General features: G+C 40.6%; 2 protein-coding genes across 2 annotated transcripts in view; one reads left to right on the forward strand and one right to left on the reverse strand.

The window, feature by feature from the left end:
• Nucleotides 1–217, reverse strand: part of fip1l1a (FIP1 like 1a (S. cerevisiae)) — a 32559-nt gene extending 32342 nt beyond the window's left edge. The window contains exon 1 of the mRNA XM_084723200.1: nt 148–217. Coding sequence (XP_084579326.1) covers nt 148–217 — 70 coding nt within the window. The remainder of the gene's footprint in view (nt 1–147) is intronic.
• A 742-nt stretch (nt 218–959) lies between these two features.
• The window catches only part of scfd2 (sec1 family domain containing 2), a 128770-nt gene continuing 107838 nt past the window's right edge, over nt 960–21891 (forward strand). The window contains exons 1-3 of the mRNA XM_084722785.1: nt 960–1879; nt 2936–3104; nt 20377–20504. Of these exons, the coding sequence (XP_084578911.1) occupies nt 1066–1879; nt 2936–3104; nt 20377–20504 (1111 nt within the window). The 5' untranslated portion in view covers nt 960–1065. The remainder of the gene's footprint in view (nt 1880–2935; nt 3105–20376; nt 20505–21891) is intronic.

Below are 21891 nucleotides of genomic sequence, written 5' to 3' on the forward strand. Positions count from 1 at the left end.
ACTCTAATGTCAGCATGATGTGATACAGTCACCTGTAGCAATACAACGTCTATCAGCTGACTGTTTTCTCGTAGTGGTTATCCCGGAAATGAAGAGAACAAATAACGTTAACTAGTAACATACAGTGGTTAGCCTGTTTGAACTTACATCGATATATTTTTTCCTCTTCATTTTCATCGTCGGCGACACCTTTGGAATCCGACTGCAGTGAGGACATTATAATACAGAAAAGGTCGTTTCAAAATGAAAACAAAAATTAGCTAACTTAAGTCAATTAGCTACAAACGTGGTGGAAAACAGGAATTTCGCATAACTTGGTGTGGTCCTACAGTTTCAGTAAAATTGACAGTTGGATGCGTTGCTATGGAAACAAGCTACAGCTCACGGAATGAACCCAGCCCTGACATTGGTCAGAAACCGTCTCGCGCTTGGATGACCAACTGCTGATATCAAAGACGGTTTATATATTTTAAGCGTTTTTAAGAAATGGGTCTACCTTTCATTCCTTTGTTCATTCATTTTCTCAGCTTATGGCATGGCGTTGGCAGTGAAATCAAGGAAAATAATACATAAAAATAATACTTAAATTGTTTAAACATTAAAAAAATACTTTTTATTGTCTTAATATCATGGAGTACCCTTTTTATGTAACCTATGTAAAGATGACAACCTATGTAAGCATATTTAGTTTTTTATTTCTTATTTCTAATGTCTAGTTTTAATTTTTATTTCTTATTCTTATTCTTAATAACAATAACATTTATTATAAGAAATAAGAACCTAGTTTATAAAGTGTTTTTCACACCTTGTTTTAGTTTTTAGTTTAGTTCAGTATAATATTCTTGCTGTGTAACATAAAACTTCATCATCACTTCATGCGAGTCGCTGGATGCAGCTAATATCCATAGCGACGTGTTCAAGCTCGTGTGACGTGTTTATGCCGCGACGCGCTAGCCACGTCACCTTTGAGAGACTCGTGTGTTTGTTTTGCTGGAGCTACTACAGCTGACATTTCTGATGTGTCTTTGATTTCTTTGCCTCTAGCTGACGCTGACAACTGTCGAAATGTTGACGACGGAGGATTTCACGCACTTCCCGCAGCAGATGTGGGAGAGGGTGCTGTCGAAGGTGAAGAAAGCTGTCGTTTTCATGGACGACAAGTGTGCAGAGGCTCTCCACTGGAGCGGAGGTGCTGCCTTGTTGTTGGAGGCTGGGGCCAGAAATTTAAAGCAGTTTTCAAGCTTCGAAGCCTGCAGTGAGAATGAACCGAAAGCCGTGTTTGTGGTGAGCACGTTGTTGAAGGGCAGGACCGTCGACATCATTAAAGACATCATATCCCTCAGTCACTTCCAGTATTGTGTTGTCTTCACCACCGTCGCCCACTCGGTGCACCTGCTCGCCAACAATGTCACGACAGAAATGGAGGGGAGCCCTGTGTTTGAGCAGTTTGAAGAGAAGCTCTGCGAGTGGATGGGAAACATGAACTACACGGCTGAAGTCATGCATGTCCCAGCAGTGTTCGCCCCGGTATCACAGCAGCTACTCCTCACACCCACCTTTGCTCATCTGTTCCCCCTGATCTCACCTGACCTGGAGTCAATAAATGCAAGACGACCAGAGAAGAAGAGATTTGGAAGCCTGGTTGATGTAGACGTGCACTCTCTCCCTGTTGAGCTGCAGCTTGAAATCAAGTCCTTGGCTTCAGCATTAAATTCAGTGTTTGAAGCAACAGGGACCAGGGAAGAGAGTTTTGCTGTGGGTCCCATGAGCCGCATCATAGCAGGGGAGCTGGCGAATCACCCTCAAGCCAAAAATCGAAGGAAGACAGCCCCTAATAAAGCATCCATCATTTTTGTGGACCGAACAATGGATCTTACAGGTGAAATCTCCCCCCTTCTTGGATCATATTGCATCAAATCATACTGCGTAATGCAGAACAAAAGTCACATCACAATAATGACTCTCTGCTATTGTTTATACAATAGCAAATTCCAATGTAATTCAATTCAAATGTCAATAAATACACCTACTTTTCAACCTATATTCATTTAAATACAGTACAAAGACAAGATATTTCATGTTCAAACTGATCCACTTTATTGGTTTTTGTGAAATCTCATTCTGAATGTTGAACATGTTCCAAAAAAGTCAGGATGGGGTCATGATTACCGCTGTGTTGCATCATTTCTTTTAAAAACACTAAGTAGGCATATGGGAACTGATGGGGAAACTGATTGTTGAAGTTTTAAAAGTTTTTGCACTTCATAATGCACCACATATTTCTAATGTGAGACAGGTCTGGACTGCAGGCAGGCCAGTCTAGTGCTCAGCCTCTTTTACCACAACGTCCCTGAAAAAGATGCCGTCTGGATGGCAGCTTATGATGCTCCAAAACCTGTATGTACCTGTCAGCATTAATAAGGTCTTCACAGATGTGCAAGTTACCCATGATGCCATTGGTGCTAACACATCCCCATACCATCACATATGCTGGCTTTTCAACTTTGCACTGGCAACAATCTGATTGTCCTTTTCCTCTTTTGCCCAGAGGACACACAGTCCATGATTTCCAAGGACAGTTTTGAATGTGGACTTGTTAGACCACAGTATACTTTTTCACTTGAGTTTATATCTACAAAAAACAATAAAGTTTATCAGTTTGAACATTAAATATCTTGTCTTTGCACTGTATTCAATAAATACAACTCAGAAAGTATTTGCAAATTATTGCATTCTTCAATTTATGTTTTACACAATGTCCCAACTTTTTGGGATCGTGGTTATAGTATTCTTAGCTAAAACTACAAAAATATTGTTCTGTGTGCAGTATGGAGTATGAAAATGCAAACACTGATGTTGATATTTAACTGACAACTGTAACTGCATACTGAATAGGTATTTGATCAATTTTAATTTTCCATTTCTCGATTCTCAGGAGCTGTTGGTCACCATGGTGACAACCTGGTGGAGAAGATTCTGACGGTGCTTGAACCCTTACCTGGTCATGTGACAGACGTACAGGTTGACATGCTGGAGCTCACAAGTCTACAGAGAACCCCTCACTCCCAGACCACCCTGTCCCCCGGCTGTCTCGCACAGACCCAGTGAGTACTCCTCTGATGACAGTTTTGATTAGTTTTATTTATAGCAATAGTCTTGCAACTGGTGTTATACACACATACACAGTGTTTATTATAACCTACCTGCTGAGAGACCTGGATTGAACTAACTTTTATCAGCAGTGAACATTCATCACGTCTCTTTTCAGCCACAATTTCTAAATTTAAACCTGACCTGTTAAACTATCAAGAAAATGTGTACATCATCATTGAATGAGGTAAAGAAATAAGACAAGAGAAGTAAAAGACAGAAAAATGACTGCAAGAAAGAAAAACATATTTTAATTCGTAATCAGGAGGTACTTGGTTGACAACAAGGTATTTGCTTCTTAACTAAAATGCTTGAGTTTCAGATATTTTGGCCATGCATGTATCACATTTGTTTATACAGACTTCTGGTGATTTGGCTCATTGTAATGTTGAAGACCCAATATGACTTTTAACAGATGTTCAAAGGGCAAAATTTAAGATCATCCTTTTGCAGCCTCATGTTTTGCATGCATGAGCCCCATTTGTTTTTCACCTTCTCAAAGATGCTCCACCAGCACTAGACCCGCCTCAAAACCTATTTTCCACTGTTCATCATGCCTCTTCGCTCCTCGTCGATACGAGCACCATGTGAATGTAATGAGCCTGAAGCTCAGTGTGGAGCCGGGGCGTGTTCACACACATGTTTTGTATTATAAACCAATATCTTCAAAGAAGTTCGTGAAATTTTAGATTTTTCTACAGGATTTTGTCTGCAGTGCATTTGTAAAACAGCCAACAGGAATGCCTTCTCTCTGAAATTTCCTGTAATTGGCTGGAGTGTCCCATCATGAGCCAAATTTTCTAAAGCCTGAAAATCAGAGTCAAGAGCACAAGCAGAAATCTAGTTTTCTCTCAGACAACTTGAATTACAAAATACTAATGTAATTCTTGCCTAATGATACCAAAAATAATTTTAATTAATTAGTTGGCAACTATTTTGAAAATCAATTAATCATTCAAATACATTTTCAAGCAAAAGTTCCAAATATTCAATATTCCAAATGTTTTCCACTCCCACTTGTGAGAATTTGCTAAAAATTTAAATTTAACATCTTTGGGTTTTGAAGAAAATGATACTCGAAGAAGTCACCTTAGAAATGAGAAATTATGAGTGATATTTTTCACTTTTTGTAATGGGTCTTTTGGGCCAAAGGATCAGTTGAGAAAATAGTCATCAGTAAATTGATACTCTCTACCAGGAGCACCACCCCGATCTTGAGCAGACGCAGCCTTTATTCACTGACAAAGTCAAACCTAAACTGTAAATTTACAGTGCAGTCTCTGTACATATTCTGCCAGGATGACAATTTCTGACAACTGCTCACTGTGCATTCACTGTAACTCTGTCAGTAGTAACTAGACTTTCCCTCACCCTCTGTAATGCTTGCTTTAGTTACACACTCACGATGAAACGCTACTCTGATCAGTCAGTAGTCTACAGTGTTTGTTAGCTTACCTTAATCATCTGGACTGAATCTAACAGAATCCAGAACAGGGGCAGATGCATTTCTCTTATTTTTAATTTGTTAGTCATGTAACTTTATTCCCAAAGCATCAAGTTTCTTCTTCTTATGAAGACTTTGTCTACTCAGCTGCGCTACCTCATAGAGACTGACCCCTGGTGGCGTAAGCTGCACACTACAATACAGTGTTGTACAGTGTGGTACTGTCCCTGGTATGGAATACCCTGGTAAGACCTTTAGCCTAGTTTGATAGCATTTCAGTGAATCTGAATGCAGCTCCAAATCTGCTTATCAAATCTGAATCCTTTTTCAAATCATTTTAGGTAGTTTGTTTGCTGTAAAATGATGTCATCGTAGTTAAAAATATGTACTGTTATTATTTCACTACCTAAATCAGTAATCGACAGAGATCAATGACTTGGGTAACTTTTCCACTTGGACGCAGATCTGAAATGGACCTGGCTATTGGAGCCCACTCATACCAAAGATACCACCACAGTATACATTTTACATACCTTTCCCACCTGGTCAAACACATGTATGCACAAACACACACTCACCAGCCTCAAGGCAGCCCCCTCTGAGAGAGTTGAGTGGCACATGACCAGCATTAGGTGCCAGTTGCTCAGTGAAGCTTGCCCGTAGTCTTGGCTGTGCAGATGCACGTGTTAGGTGCCTGCGGTGGGGCTGTTGTACATGGCAGGGATTAGTCCTACATCATGTGTTCCACTCCCGCTTCGGCCCTTCATGTGGTTGCAGGAGGAAAAGGCTTTGGCTGAGACGAAGAGTTTTGTGACTGGAGCTGTCATGCAGAATGTCTGACCACGTTCACATACACTGAATGCAGCGGGGACTGTTCTTCTGGTGGGAGGTTCTGTTTTAATGAAACCACTCTTAGATCTTTCTAGTCAGTGATGTTTAGACAGCGTGTACTGTAGCAGATAATACGAGCACAGCAGGGGCAGGTTGCGCCGACCCTCAGATGCAGGGCGCAAGTCTGGGCCAAACGTCAACCAGATACCAACAATACACCCACAAATGTGTGTCTCAAGTCACTGTAGTTTCTCTGAAAATCTCGGTCGCACAAACACAGCTCAGGAGAAGATCCAGATGTATGAAATGTTTCATATTGTGTTCTTGATGCTGCAGCAACAAACTTACCCTCTTACACTGGCCAGTGTTCACAAACCTACGCTCCACTCTGTGTTTAAACCATGCATACAAATGTTTTACGCACAAATCTAAGACACATCAATATTTCCTTACCTGAATTTGTTCATCCTTAAATTTAGAACTGCTTCAGACCATGCGTACGCTCAAATGATGAAGGCCTGACTGAACACCTCTTTTAATTAAATGCTCATATTAAAACCTCATTCATTAAAAAGGCTTTAAAAGACGTGTTTGAAGTGTCTTCATCATTGTTTTATCTTTTCTTATCTTGCCGTTTTAATTCAATTTTATTTTGTTTTTCTTGTTTTCAGTGTTTTATAATAAATGTTATGATTATCTGCTTTTATGTTAAGCACTTTATGTTGCATTTCATGCTTTAATTTAGCTATATAAATAGTTATACAGTATAATAATGGTAATTATAATAATAACAACAATAATGATAGTCAATTTAAACTGTTAATTTACTCCCTGCAACTAATTGTCAACATTGACTATTTTTTCGGATTAATTGTTTGGTCTATAAAATGTCAGAATACGGTGAAAAATGTCAATCAGCGTTTCCCAAAGTCTAAAATGATGTTCTCAAATGTCTTGATTTGCCCACAACCCAAAAAATATTTGGTTCACTGTCATAGAGGACAAAAGAAATTTGAAAGTATTCACATTTAAGAAGTTACGATCTGAGGGTTTGGACTTTTTTTTCTTTTACTCAAACTGATTAATTATCGATCATCAACATAGTTGTCAATTAATTTATTAAAAGATGAATTTATTAATTGCGCCCATTAATAAAAAACAAAAGAAATGTGAATATCTTCTTACAACTACAAAATATAAATTACCTCTGGGATAAAGTCCTCGCTGGATGTCTTCACTTTGACCCCTCAAGTCAATCTCTCATCTTGGGCTGACAGATCAGATGGTCCTTCTTCTCTGCCTCTTTCCTTCTTTTTCTCCTGGTCTGTTATTCTTTTTATTTGCATCAAGATTAATTTCAAACTGTTTCTTTTTTCCCTGTTTTGTAACCATTCTAACTCTAGAGGGAACAGTTTAGGAAAGTGTGTGTTTTTGGCTTTCACCTCAGACACGTTTAAGAGGTAATGCTTCTGTCATACAACAGCTTCACACCTTTCTCCATGATACTCCTCAAGGCAGACATATTTCCTTGTTAAAGAGAACTGGCAGTGTGGCATTATGCAGATTACAATTCAGGGTTGTGCCTGTCAACTGATAAACTAACATCCGCATGGGGATGAGAGCAAAATTGTCCAGTGTACGTGTCATGAATTCATCTGTAATTCTGAGTCCAGAAAAAAACACAAGAACATCTCTATGCCCATATTAGTGAATTAGGTCCAGTGTTCTTCCATAAGAATGGGGTTAAGTGTATGATGACAAAGCATCCTTGGGAGGGATTGGTGGCTGCACGGAGTAGCAGCGTTGTTTACAGTCTTTGATCCAGATCTTTTCAGCAAATATGAGCCAAACATCTTTATCTCTCAACATTTAGTTGACCAATTCAGATACTGTGTACAAGATCCAGCAGGTGCTCAGACGCAAACCGGCAGATGAAGAAGAAGTGTAGCTGACAGTAATAAGTAATGCGACGCGAGCTGTGTCTGTCTGGAGTATGTGTCTGATCGGGGCCAGTCGGATCAGCAGGAGTGTTATTGCCTGTGCTATCTCTGAGCAGATGGCCCAGTTGAGCCTTATCACAGATGTTTAGGAGATTGAAGTGCTGCCGAGGCACAGCAAGAAAGAAGCCTGGAGTTCCCACTTTATTTGACTGCCTTCAAGTGTGCAGCTTACCATAGACAGAATTTCTGTCAATCACTCCAGTATGTTCAGGACAAAGCTTTGCAAATGCATGTTTTTCAAGGAATCAGGGGCATTTATTATTATTAGTTAAAAACAGATAATTAATTAAATGCATAATTGCGTCAGGTTGAATGGTTGAATTGAAAACAGCGGCAACAGGAAGGTGATAATATGGTCGACATCTTCACATAAAAAGTTTGACATGTGGGAAACACTGTCCATCAACTTTGACTGCATTTGTGCACCAAGTAGCTTTGATGTAAAAACACAGTCCACCTCCGATGCATGTCGCATCCTGTCAGCTCAGAATTGGTCCACTCATCAAGTGCAGCACACTGATCTGCGGTGTTGTGGAGCAGGTAAGACGTGGCACAACAGTCTCTGGCTCCCTGTTGATTTGTCCGCGGGAGATGCATTTTGTTTCATTTTCTTGCTTGGACATTAGCCAGGAGCAGCATCAAGTCCCAGCTGGGGCATGAATTTTATCCCCCACTCACCTCCACTCCTCCTGGGGTGGTCTGCAGGGGTGCGTTCAGCTTATCTTCTGCTGCAATTTTATCCAAACCCCACGCTTCCTTTTCCAATGTCTAAGAGTGTATTTTTGTCACAGGTGATACGTGTTTCAGCAGAAAGATACAAAACCCCACATTTCTAAAATGGGTTGTTTTTGTTGCACGATGTGAACTGTGCAAAGCACTAGACTCTGTCGGCCCTCTGTGGTTTGATTGTCTATATAATAAGTTCCCTCCTACTGTATGTTTATTCTCCTATGATTTGTTGAGCTATTTTTAGTGCTTACCACAGTGTGTTTTGATTGGTTTTGTTGTGTAGCCCAGCTCAAGCCTTTAAATATTAGGTGCGGACCTAATTTGGACCTTTTGTATGATATTTCCTTCAGTAATTCCAGGATATTTTTATAGATTACTGTGTCTTAAACATTCTGTGGGTGGTTGTTGATTCTAGCTTTCCTGGCAAGACCCCACACTTACTTTGCAATTACTGTCGTATTGTCTTTCATAACCTGGTGTGAATTTTCCTTATCCTGCAACCTGACTTTCATTCTGTGGTTCTAATAGTCATGCCAGAGAGAAAGTATACTTTGCTGGGTGTGTAAGCCTGTGCTGCCTTTTTTTCTACTCAATTCTTATACTATGGCATTCTTTTTCAGCTATTAAACAGGGTCAGGATGCAGAGTTTGCTGTATAAAGAAGGATGTTGAGTGAAAGTGGCAGTGGGTGTGTTGTTTTGTGTGTGTGTGTGTGTTTGTGGTCAGGTACCTTCCAGCCCAGTCTGTGTAATTTGCTGTGCTTGGCTGCACAGCCCTTGTGATCCTGAGTAGGACATATGAACCCCATTGGCAGAGGGCACCAAGTTTCCCTCAGTCTCAGACTGAACCCTGCACCCCCGTCATCTGGCCGCCTCCGACCTTGATCCTGTGGTGGGAGTGTGTGCATGTGGGCAGAACCGAGTACGGGTGGCCAAGGTGCTCTGGGCCTGCCTCAGGAGCTGCTGAGCTGGAGCCAGGCAGAGTAACCGACCGCACCCTGCCATGAGAAAACACTGCGAGGCTGCCATCTCCTCAAATCTGCCCAGCAGCTCCTGCATGTGTACCACCAGGATGGAGGGAAAACACCTATTTCTGTCCTAGCTGGGAAATATGAGCATGAATAAAAAGCCATGCACGCTTATTTAAGTGCAGGAGAAGTAACCGTAAAAAGCAGAGATAGTAGAGTTTGGAGAGGAGAGAGCAAATGACAGACAGCTGAGCACAGCTAACCTTGTTTTTACCCCACCAAGAATAAAGAAGGAGTATGAAAACTGCCCACACTGGTTCCTTACAGTGTAGAGGTTGTTTTGTTATTCTATACTTGCTTACTTAAACTTGACATTAAGACTGTCAAGTGATTTATAGGCTGAACAACAACTCTACTCCATCACTGTTTACAGTTTAGTTTCCATAAAGGTCTGCTTTCTGATATTTTTTGAGTAGATCTGCCCTTGACTCAAGTTTTTCCTAGTCAACTAGTAGTCTTCAGTTCAAACCATAAGCTGATTAGTCTTTGCACATTTATGATATTAATTTAAGTATTCATTTATATATTTTGGGGGCACAAAGTGAGCCGTCTATTAAATGCTAATGGCAAAAGCAGTAATGTTTCTGAATGTGTTGGAACAACCTGCAAAGACATTTGGTTAATTTATTTCAATGCATTATAACCTCACACAAGTCTTGTTGTTCAAAACACAGGAATAAATTATTTTCTGCTTCACAAAAACAGATAGTTACAGACTTACCAGCAGGATGGATGTACATTTATTAATTAATACTGCGCGTGTCCTGTCCCCATCTGAACCAGCCATGTCTTCATTGTCCCCCGGAGTCCGAGTCCCGGTCAGAACTGTGGTAAATCACCTTGGTACTGAACTCCCTGTTGTCAAACTGGCCTCTGCTGGTCATGGAGGCTGCGTCCCAGTGTAATAGGACCGCTAACTGAGCTAACTAGCTATTGGCAGCTCAGCACGGTTAGCAATTCGGGCTCAAATGGAGTCTGGACTGTTTTTATTTTTGAGTCATATACATTTGATGATACACGCTTCTACAGTATGAAAGAAGTCATGTAACACAAAAGTGCTTTTCTTTCTGTAGAATAAAAGCTTGCACTCGATGGAAATCATGGCTATGTGCTTTACATACTTAAGTGAGAACTAATCTCTGCTCTTAGTTTCCATTATTGCAGCATAGAGGGAAGATCAAGCTAAAATACTCCCAGTTTAATATTTTGAAGCCTTTTCCCACCACTTAAAAGAAGAGAACTAATTCTCCCTCTGAGCTGTATGCATCTGTGAAAGAGCAGCACAGTTTAGTTGCTTTCATCTACTCATTATCTCACTGATTTTATCAACACTCCCTAAAGGTCAATGATAACTTTAATTGTTTCCAAAATTCATGTCCATGAATGTGTCCAGTTCATGTCTGTCGATTTTTGGTCTAACCCTTATTCCAAAAAACTGGCGCACTGCGTAAAATGTAATGACAGAATCATTTAATATCTGGTCTTTGTACAATCATTGCCTTCTGATTTTAATTACTTCTTGCAAAGTGTCCCAACTTTTTTGGAATCAGGGTTGTAGTTATGTGAAGAAGATGCAGGGATTTAGTCATATCTTAGGATTCAGTGAGCTGACATGTCCCCTGCTCCATTTCAGATGTTGTGTCTCTGTTTCTTCCGCTGCCTAATTCTGTTTTCCTCTCCAGTGTAGAAGGTATCTCATCCTGAAACCCGCAGTGCATCAATCACCTAGATTACTTTCACCTGAACAACTTGTACTCCGTGTTCCCATCAAGACCAAGATAACGAAACCTATTCTGTCTTGTATGCCGTCTCCTACTCTGTCATTTGATTTTCACTACAGAACACGCTTTTTATTTGGGAACGAGTACGCATGCATTTATTCATTTATTCAGTAAGAGGGTAAAACGCCCCCCAAAGATGGCACTTTACATCCTCCAGCCCCACTTCTTCAAAGAGCCCCTGCTGCTGGCTTCCATTTGAAATGGTAAACTAGCCAAGAGAGATGAGGGGAGGAAGAGACTCCCGCATCGACTCTGTACAGATACTCATTTCTCACCTTTTCACAGAAGAATACATTTTCTGGCATTTTTTACTATCATTTTTTGGAATAACTGACATTATTTCACATATGCATTTCACAAACAAAACCTCAAGTTCAGAAAAAGTTGGGACTCTGTGTAAAATATAAATAAAACAGAATGCAATCATTTTCAAACAAGCTATATATTTAATGTTCAAACTGATTAACTGTATTGTTTTTGTGAATATACACTGGTTTTAACTCTGATGCCTGAAATATGTTCAAAAAAAGCTTGGTAGGGGGCATGTTTGCCACTGTGTTACCTTTTCTTTTAACAACACTGTTAGTGTTCGGGAACTGAGACTAATGGTTGAAGTTTTGGAAGTAAAATTCTTTCCCATTCTTGCTTGATATATGGCCTCAGGTACTCAACAGTCCAGAGTCTCTGTTGACCGTATTTTGTGCTTCATAATGCACCACACATTTTCAATAGGAGACCAGTCTAGTACCTGTACTCTTTAACATGAAGCCACACTGTTGCATCATGTACAGAATGTGTCGCACTCCCCGTCTTGCTGTAATATGCAGGAACTTCCCTGAAAAGGATGTCTTGATGGCAGCATATGTTGCTCCAAAACCCATACATACCTTTCAGCATCAGTGGTGCCTTCACAGATGTGCTAGCTACCCATGGTAAAGGCATTTATACATCCCCATACCATCACAGTTGCTAACTTTTGAACTTTGCATTGGTCAAAATCTGGATGATCCTTCTCTGCTTTAACCCTTTATTCCTGACTTTGGTGAATTTGGATTTCATTGAGAAAACATTTTCTGGTCTTCCCTGCGATGTCCTCCAGCTGCTCTGCCTCAACTGAGTTTTCTGATTGTCTGACAAGTTTAACATGTTGCTAGTGGCTACTTTAGCTGATAGCTGGCTAGTTAGCTCAGAGATTGGTCTGGCTATATAAGAGTACAGCATCCTGAGTGCTTCTGAGCATCGTTCTGAGCATGGAAAACAGTGTTATGGACACTGAATGTTGTTCATTTAGTGTTTATCAGACCAGAAATGAGACAATAATTAGTTTGGAAAAACAACAGAGGCAGGCGGAGCTGTGTGATTCTGGGGAAGTTGTCCACTGAACCTTGATCATTTTGTGGAGACAATATTTTCTATTTTCTGTCAGTGATATTTGGAGTTTCCTCATGGACAAAGGTTTACTTGTTAGCAGTTAGTTACTTCAGTCTATAACTGCTAGTTAGCTCCATGGAGCTTACTCTGGCCAAAATAGGAGCTCAAACACCAGGGGAGTGCGGGCTAACTAGCAGTAGCGGTTAGCTACATCAGCAACAAGTAAAGACACTTGTTGACCAGAAATTCTGTTAATCATAGAGTTGAGCAGCAGCAGGACATCAGAGGGAAAAACAGAAAATATGAAACACATTTACAACTGAAAAAATGCTTTCTGTGAGACACTCGGAGTGTGAAAACAATCCTGAGCTGAGCAGTGGGAAGACAGTCCGAGTGGGTGGGTGTGCTGTGCGTGCTTTGCCTCGTCTGGAGCGCATGACCATATAAAGAAACTACGACAGGCTAACGTCAGCCCGACACATCAAGTCATCAAAAGTAGAAAAAAAAAGTTCAAAATGTTGCATTGGGACAGTTTGAGCATTTGTTTGCTATATTGCTACTTTGTGTTACCTTCATTATCTGACACTTGGCCATGATGAATATGAATATCCAACATTTTAACATTATATACAGGTCAGAAATTGAAGAAAAACATAATAGTTCCCCTTTAACAGCAGAGAAATCAGAAACAATCAAGAATTGAGTACAAAATGCAACAACAAAATGCAAGTGACATACACCTCACCAGGATTTGTTCAACAGAGCTAAACTGGAAGCTACAAAGGATCTCTGACCATAATAAGTTGACAAATGGTGTACCCTGTACTTCCATCTTACTGGTAGCAACTCGTAGGACAACTGAAGATTGCCCATCCTTTCCCTGACACTCAGGACTCACAGAGCCACACTGTGTTGTTGTTGACCCACAATCTTGCTAGACATATTAATAATCTTAGTGACTTTGTTCTTTATATCTACAGTGAGAAATACCAATACCAATACTCTCCACAAATGAACAATAAAAGAGAACCAGTATCCTGGTACGTCTGCATTGGTGTGTTTTGATTTTTAAAGTGTATTTCCCCTCCTTTCCTCGCTTCCTGCGGAACTCCTCTCCCTCCTTTTCTCTCCATAAATCCGCTGCGTAATTTGTCCCTCTTGCCAGGACACACAGGCACTCAAGGCCAGGTCTGGTTCTGGTCCACCTCTCTCTCTCTCCCATGTGCTTATGCACACGGGGATGTTTACAGGAAACGGACAGCGTGTTTTGCCCCATTAAAAGCACCCCATAAATTAATTCACCGAGGAATGGGCCTGACCTCGCACAATTCTATTAGGCTGGATCTGCTACACACAGACCTGATGGAAAGTACACAGATAATCTGAATCATCTGTGCTGGGGAATAGATGACAGTCTGCTTTTGCAGTCTGCTGAGTGTGAAGTTTTCGATGCTCTTGATCGTATTAAGGGCAGTTACATTAATATGCACTGGAGAGTACTACAGTTTGTGGATGTGAGTTGTTGTACAGATGCTGACAGACGCTAAGAAGTGGTGTCAAATATTAATAAGCTGTGATCAGTAGTATTAAGTTTCTCAGCTGTCAGAGTGATGTGTAGGCTGTGTAGTAGGGTGATGAAGCCACAGTGAGGAAGTGTTTCCACAGGTTAATTAAACTTGTGACAACACTGGTGTTAATTTAAGCAGACATTTTACAAGAAAAGACATGAGTGATGATGCTAAATTTCTGTAATGGTAGAGTGCTTACTTTGATCTTTAATATTAGTTCTTTAGATCTTCCCCTTACTTTGAACCAAACAAATGCTGAGGGGGTTGGTTTATTGTTAAGTTTTGAGTTGCCAGATCTATAAAGGATCCCACAATGACCCCAGCAACTATGATTGATGAACATAGATCAATTGTAAAGTAACATTAAGTGCACATTGGTTGTAATGTTGGCTCCTTGTGAAGGCTAGCTTAGCTTTTCCTTTTTCAGTCTGTACAACCATATCCAGTCAAACAACCTCATATCAGGTTGTAGTTAGCCTACAATATTATGTTTGACTGGCATATCTGACTCCCACTTTGTGCTGTGATGCTGCTGCTGCTGCTTTACCGTACTGTCCATCGTCTGACCAAGTAATGTCAAGATGTTAAGACAGTAGGAACGGGGTGCAAGTAATGTAATCGTGCATGCCTGAACACTGTGTAAGAACAGGAACACCTACCGCTGCAGCAAGCCTACTGTGTATAACTATTAAATTAAGGGCTGTTTTTACATTTTCTCATTTAGCTCTAGCTGTATAGATCATTTTGAAGTTATTTACAGAGATTAAAGATATCTGTCTTTGATATTTCTGCCACGCCTGCCATGCAAATGATTTCAGTTTAAAGGTAGAATCAGTTGGATCTGTCTAAGCTGTTCATAAAGAAAGATAGTTGATTGTTGAGTCTCATTCTCAGGATGTTAAATGCTGACTTTTTGAGTTGATAAAGTGTCCTGAGCACAGCAAAATAATGAGAAAATAAGGAAATACAGGCAGTGGGCATGTTCTCTGCAGATACAGACACAGATCCTAGTGGATCATAAGTGATGATTGAAATTATTATACATTGTTGTCTATACATTGTTTTGTTTTGTTTTTTCTTTTAGGAAAATGTGCCTTTAATTTCATTTGTGGTGCCCAGAACAAATTTACTCAACAGCAACATGCCTTCACAGAAACAATAAAACAATTCTGGTTATATTTGCCAACCTCCACTTTTCCCAGGAAACTCCCATTTGTCATTGCCCTCGCCCTTTTTCCTCCTGGTACCACAACCCTCCTGTATTTCTCCCAATTTCTAGCAAATTTTTACACATTTTTTTCTTTTAATTTTTGCAACCAGATTCTGACACTGTACATCACATATAAGCCCTGTGTGAATCTAAAAATCTACTGTTTCCACAAGGACAACAACACATTAACACCAAGCCAGACTTCCTAAGAAGAATTCCCGTTTCTTAGGGAAATTTTTAAGGGAAAGAGAGATGCATTTTTAAAATCTGCTGTATCATTTTTCTTTCGAAATGACTGACAGAAAACTGATGAATATTAGTTTATGCCAGAGTTCGTGCTAGAGGGACAAATTATTCTGTATTATTTCTTGAGAATTACAAGCAAAATTAAAATTATTTAACATAAAAATTCTGTTGCAGTGTACTTATTATTTTGTTATTTTCATTCTTTAAAGGTCAGAATGCAGGTAACAAAGTCTCTGATTTTGTCTCTTTTATTTTTGTTTTAAAATCCATTATCACAATTTTCATCATCTCTCTACACAAGACATATTTTCCTATGAAAATAATTTTATAACGTCACATTTCAATGCTTTGAGAACCACAAACATAATTCCATTTACCTCTTGTGGTGCAGCTGAAATCTCAGAGACATATACAGTATCTCAAAAAATAGTCAAAATTTAAAAAAGGGCAATTGGAGATCAATTAATGTGACACTTTTCCAACAAGTTTCGTGAAAATTAACAGACAAACAAGTGACAAATAAGTGGCCCAGAAAACATAACTTCAGATGTAATAATAAATCTGGACCAGAGGGAAGCGAGAAAATGTGGGGGATTTTATTGGGACTTTGGGTGAACTGACATTTTCAAGGACACATCATCAATGACATGATATAGTCTGACTCACTTCCAGATCAAGTCATGAATACTTGATTTTTTGGTATGTGCTTCTACATGTGTATTAGTGGGAGCAGAGAAATAAACACTGAAATGTGTGTGTGTACACGTACACACGCATGTTCGCCCCGGTGATGAGGGGGCCACAGGATGAGGAGTAAATTTAAGAAATCCTGAGTCAGAACGGTTAGAGCCATTCTTTTCTGCTGTATCACACTCTTCCAGGAATACTATCCCCCTCCTCACCCCCACAGTCATTAATGACTTGGACGTGGCCAGAGGTATTTCATCACTTTTAATGGGCGCATGCGTGTTCATTCTTTAACATAGTACGCTCGTTTTTCTTGAAGTTACAATATTTGTTGCTTAACTGCCTTTTAATAGTACGGCACTCATTACGAATCTAGTGGAAATTTAGTTTGGGTACAAACACTCTCCAAACACACCCACTCAGCCTGTCCAAGCAGGGCAGAGAGGACATCCACTATAGTGTGTACACAAGTCAAGTGCAAGAGTGCCCCCTTCAGTCTGCATGTGAGCATCCTTTCCAACAGACGGAACCACAGTGCACTTAACGCTTGCAGATGGCCAAGCACACGCGCCCCACGCATACACACACACATACTCCCCCGCCTCCCTCCTCTCCCCTCCATAGTAGAGTAGTTACTCAACAAGGTTCCTGGCTGGTTATGGAGCCTGTCTCACACCCTGCCAGTATAAACCTCACCCCCTCACCCCTCAGCCCAGCTTCGTCTGACCAAATGGCCCAGGGAAAGCGTCGGGGTAGGGGAGTGGGGATGGGAGCGGGAGGGGCCGGGGTGGGCAAGTAGCCAAATTGGAACCATATTTCATCCACACTCTACCAAAGCCTCTCCGTCTTCTTCCAAGAACACACACACAGATGCTTGTGCGCAAACATATACAGATGCATGAACGCACAAACACACACATGGCTGCTCACATATGGCCTGGTCAAGTCACTATTGGCATCTCAGACATGACAAGTATGTGGGACTTCACGGTTTGCGTAATCGTAGCAGTTCTAATACTTCGTCAAGTGCATGGGAGGTGTTTTCATGAAGGATTAAGAAACGTGTTTTACAGAAATGACACCACATCACAACTCTTGACCAGTAACTGCAAAGCAACTGTGTCAAGTTTGTCTTAATCATACTTTAATCAACAAGAAGACTGTGATAAATATCTTTTTTGGATTCTATTAGTTTTTACATTAGACTCTTGCCCTGGGCTGAGTCCTGTTTGCCGGTCTTTGTGTCTGGTTCTAGTGTGAAGATGGCGGCCGTCCCAGTGTGAGCCCCTTTTCCTCCCCATCCAGCCCCAGCCCAAGGTCTGGAACAGATTACATCTGATATTAAACACATGGCAGCAGTTAGAAAGGAGAAAAGGCGAGAGAAGAAAAAAGTTCCCAAAAAAAGGAAAGAAAAGAAAAACAGAGTGGATTTGTCAACGAGCTCCCTCCTACCTTCCCCCTCTCCGTCCTTAGCCCCTTTTTCTCTCTTTGTCTCGGTCTCTCTTCAGTTTCTGGTCAGTCCTGAGAGGACAGAGAAGATCATGTCAGTCTAGCTGTCAAAGGAGCAGACAGAGATGTTGTCTGTTTATCGCCTTTTGTTCAGCTAACAAAGTGTCAGGGCCTTTTAACAGGACAATCTAAGAGGAGACCAATGGAGACAGACATATAAAAACTGTTTGTAGCACAAATTCAGGTGTATGAAACATTTGTAACTAAAATGTCACTTTATATTGACAAAGCGCGTCAGTCACATCCAAAATATTCTGTGTTTTGTCCTTGTTCTGAAAATGATAATATTCCTACCCAGCTATTTACATGATTAAAGGTTAAAATCAATATTCTATTAATATTGCTATTAAGAGCAGCCGTGTATACTCCAATTGTGGACAAGTGGAGCCACTTGAGATTTCCACCGCTGGTGCACTCGACTGTGCAAACGTAGCCTCCCTCTTTCATTCGCTTAACCACCTTCTTGAAAAGGTTGATGTTGCGATACCCAAAAACCTGTTGATATCTGAGCCTTTGACAGTGTTTAAAAGTAGGATGTTTTTTCCTCTGACCAGAAATATGAGCTATTTTTTGTGCATCTCTACCCCTGCAGTAAAGACCCCAATTCACCCTTCCTAAATCCCGCTCCTTTTTCCTCTTTGATCTAATAACCATCGAGCAAAATTTGGAACTCAGTGGAACATCTCTCAAATTTCTCCATTCCTGTTTCCTGTTCTTATGTGGCAGACTTGTCTATGTAGAAAAGAAAACTAAAATTTTGAAGATGGTTAAAAGATGTTGGACATATTCTGTACATCCTAGCCAATGCCAGCAAAGTGCTGGCTAATTGGCAAACTAACAATTGATGTAGATTAGCTAACTAGTCAGATAGTGCTTTGCTAATATTAGCATTCAGATATAACTCTCTAGCAAAGGATTGATGTAGATTAGCTGGCTAGCAAGCTAATTTGAAACAGAGCAAAAATAATTACTAATTAGTTTGCTAATGATCACAGAGCAAGAAGGGGCAGTACTTTTATGTTATATTTGTATTCAGAATGTTGTCATTTTCTGGATACTAGTGGAAAATTGATGTGCAAGTAAAAAAGTCAGTGACACTCTTTAGATTCTTTCATGGAAGCGGTTTCCACTGTTCATGGCAGATGGTAATAGTCTTACACACATGCCTTGTCCCCAGTTTGCCATTAGAAATGTGGATCAGTGTGTTTCATAAGCTAGCGGATAATGAGACGAGGGACTGAGATGGTATCAAGAGGAGTCTTGGGTCTCCAGACTCTGTTGTTGTAAGGACAGCACTGATCAGTCCAGAGGAATGTTGGCATACGGACGTTTAAGGTGGATTGAGAACATTCCTGATGTTTCAGTCGCTAATTTCAGCTTTTTCCTGTGAGGGGTCCCACAAGGGAGTCGCCACTCCCTGACCAGCCGGCTCTCCATCACTGAGACGGGCACTCAATCACGTCCATGTTGTCCTTTTGTGTTTATACTTGGAGTCCTGTATGTTCTGAACACGCAGCAGGAGCAGCAACAGTTGTTCAGCTTGTTAGGGCTGAACAACAGTACAACCTTTATTACAACAGGGGTTTATAAGTTTGTTTTTATGTTTTTTTTTCTTTGCTCATCACTATATTAGAGCTGTTACATCTGTCAATTAATCAATTTCACAATCAGAAGAAAATTAGTGTTCCAACGATTTTGATGATCTATTAGATCTAATTGTCTGTGTCATTTTCCAAACAAAAATGTCAGACATTTGCTGGCTTCAGCTTCTTAACTGTTGTGCCCAGGCTCACTACCTGCACGTGAATGGCGGCTACCTTGTTGAACTGCTGCAGCTGTGTGGTTACAACACATGTGGTAACATGTGACAGTCAGTGTTGCTGTTGCTGCACTGCTACTGCCAGCCCTGGCTTTCTACACTGGATACTGCACACTCTCTGTGTGGCTGTGTGAATGCCCAGTAATAGAGAGCAAGCTAGCTGGGCTAGCCAGTTAGCTTATCACTTGCCGAGCCATATTTCATAACAGGTAATTAGTGAAATGGGTCTTTACAGACATCACAGAAGTTCAATAAACACACTTAACATCCACAAGACAGAACAACATCATGAACAACAAAGAGTCGCGTTATTGTGCTACATGTGCCTGACTTAGGTCACAGGATGGCAGAAAAGCGTCACAAAGTGGGAACATGTACTTTCAAAGTAAATTTTAAAAATAAAAGTCTCTGAATAAAATCTTCTGAATATGAAGAATTCACAATATAAAATAAAAGATTTTGTTTCTTTCAAGGGGGGTCCAGTAGTGGGGGTGTGCTGCCCCCAATACAATGGTAGGGAAACACTGCATATCATTGTCACTGTCTATTTTTGCTGAGAATCGCATGTGCCATGAGGAAAAAATAGACTAGAGGCAGAATCTCCGGATGAAACATTGCTTTAGACATGCTGCGCAAGCTGGCTGTGTGGCAGCTCTAGCCTGCTAATATTTGAGCCAAAATGAAAAGCAAGAGGTTCAGCAACGCACATGCTGCTCACACAGGCAGTGTGACGCAGGTGTAAGGATTTATTGCTCTCCTTTGTTATTTATGTAAGTGAATGAAGAGTCTTTGATTTTTAGTATGTTGTTTGGGCAGAAGAAGCATTTTGAAGGGGTCACTTTGGGCTTTGGGAAATTGTGACTTGCACTTTTCAAAAGTTTTTGGACATTTTATAGACTAGCCAATTGATTAATCATGAAAATAATGGGCAGATTGATCAATCATGAAAATAATCATTGGTGGCAGCCTGAGACTTAATGAGCTGTTTGATTGATTTACCTACAGGTCACCTGCAGCACAGTTACTATGGGAGGCCATGCTGACCAGTAAACATAAAGAGGGGGTGATGGAAGTCCGTCGGCAACTAGTGGAAGCAGCCAGCAAAGAGAAGCTGCCAATCAAGATGAGCATGGGTAAGAAACAAAATGCCACAGATGGAATAAAATACACATCTCGTTTCCCACAAATTCACATCAAATGCAGAAAATAAAATTGAATGAACATGAGCACTCATATCAAGTAAAAGCATCAAGTTTTAAGATTGTAATTCTTACAGAGGTGTGTGTGTGTGTGTGTGTGTGTGTGTGTGTGTGTGTGTGTGTGTGTGTGTGTGTGTCTGTCTGTGTGTGTGTGTGTGTGTGTGTGTGAGAGAGAGTGCTGTAGTGTTTCAGAGCAGAACCATAGCGCCTCCTACTGGGATCCAGCATCTTTGCCTTGCTGTGTATTTGCCCATGTGGCCACAGAGGAAATCTGAACCACATGTTGGCTCTGTGACACACACTCACACACACACACACACACACACACACACACACGCTTGCTTGCACACACGCTGCTTTTGAAAACTTTTGTTGTTTGTTAATGAAGCAAAGGGGGCTGAAGTGAGGGATAAAAATATGTGTAGGCACGCAAAAATAAAGTCATTACATGCACAAGTATACAGTGCCCTTGTGTACATTCACCTTTATGCTACCTCCTGACTCACAAGGTAATGGATGTACTACACTCACACACACACACACACACACACAGCTAATATGCATGTTAGCATCTGGCAGAAAGGGGTTGGGGTTAAAAGGGAGGGGCAGTGTGGTCCCTCAGCTCCTATAATCTGTGAGGTAAAGAAGGTCTTGTCTCTCGTAACAAGCAGGTTGTAATATGTTGGAGGTCACACACACACACACCCCATGCACACTCTGCCAAGCATCTGTATACACATGTTGGTTTCCATTCACACATTTGTGCTAAACAGCAGTCCTTCTAATTCTGGATGGCTGCTACAATGTGGATTTATATAGACAAATGCACCAATAACAGGAGTTTGAAAGCTGCAAGTGGTAAAAAAGGAATTTAACACATCATGTTTTTCCAGAACTGATGATGGAAGTATCTAAGGAGTAAGCCATCTCACTTTCCTCTCATCTTTGTTGAGACTTGCTCATGCGCAGAACCAATCTGGCTATGGCAAGAAAATGGTGGCGGTAAAGACAAAGTTTACAGGCTAAAGCACAAACAAGCATTTCAGTTATCAAAGGAACAAAGATTTTCTTGGGTGGTACAGTTGTCACCATTTTAATATTGTATTGAAAATCAAATGATTGGAATTGGCTTTCAGTTTCAATAATTGAAATCAAAGGCAGAATCAGACATTCTCACAGAGCTACTTCTGACGCATGTTTGAAGAAAAAAACAGCACTTCAAAGAAAGCATTGTGTAGCTTGATAGCCATTTTTTGATAAAGTCAGAGTCAAAAATATAATCAAAACATCTAATTGTGACCTGAACATCAAAAGTCAAATT

Source organism: Lutjanus erythropterus, chromosome 7, assembly GCF_056507025.1.
Source record: "Lutjanus erythropterus isolate fLutEry1 chromosome 7, fLutEry1.hap2, whole genome shotgun sequence".
Classification (NCBI taxonomy): Eukaryota; Metazoa; Chordata; class Actinopteri; order Lutjaniformes; family Lutjanidae; genus Lutjanus; species Lutjanus erythropterus.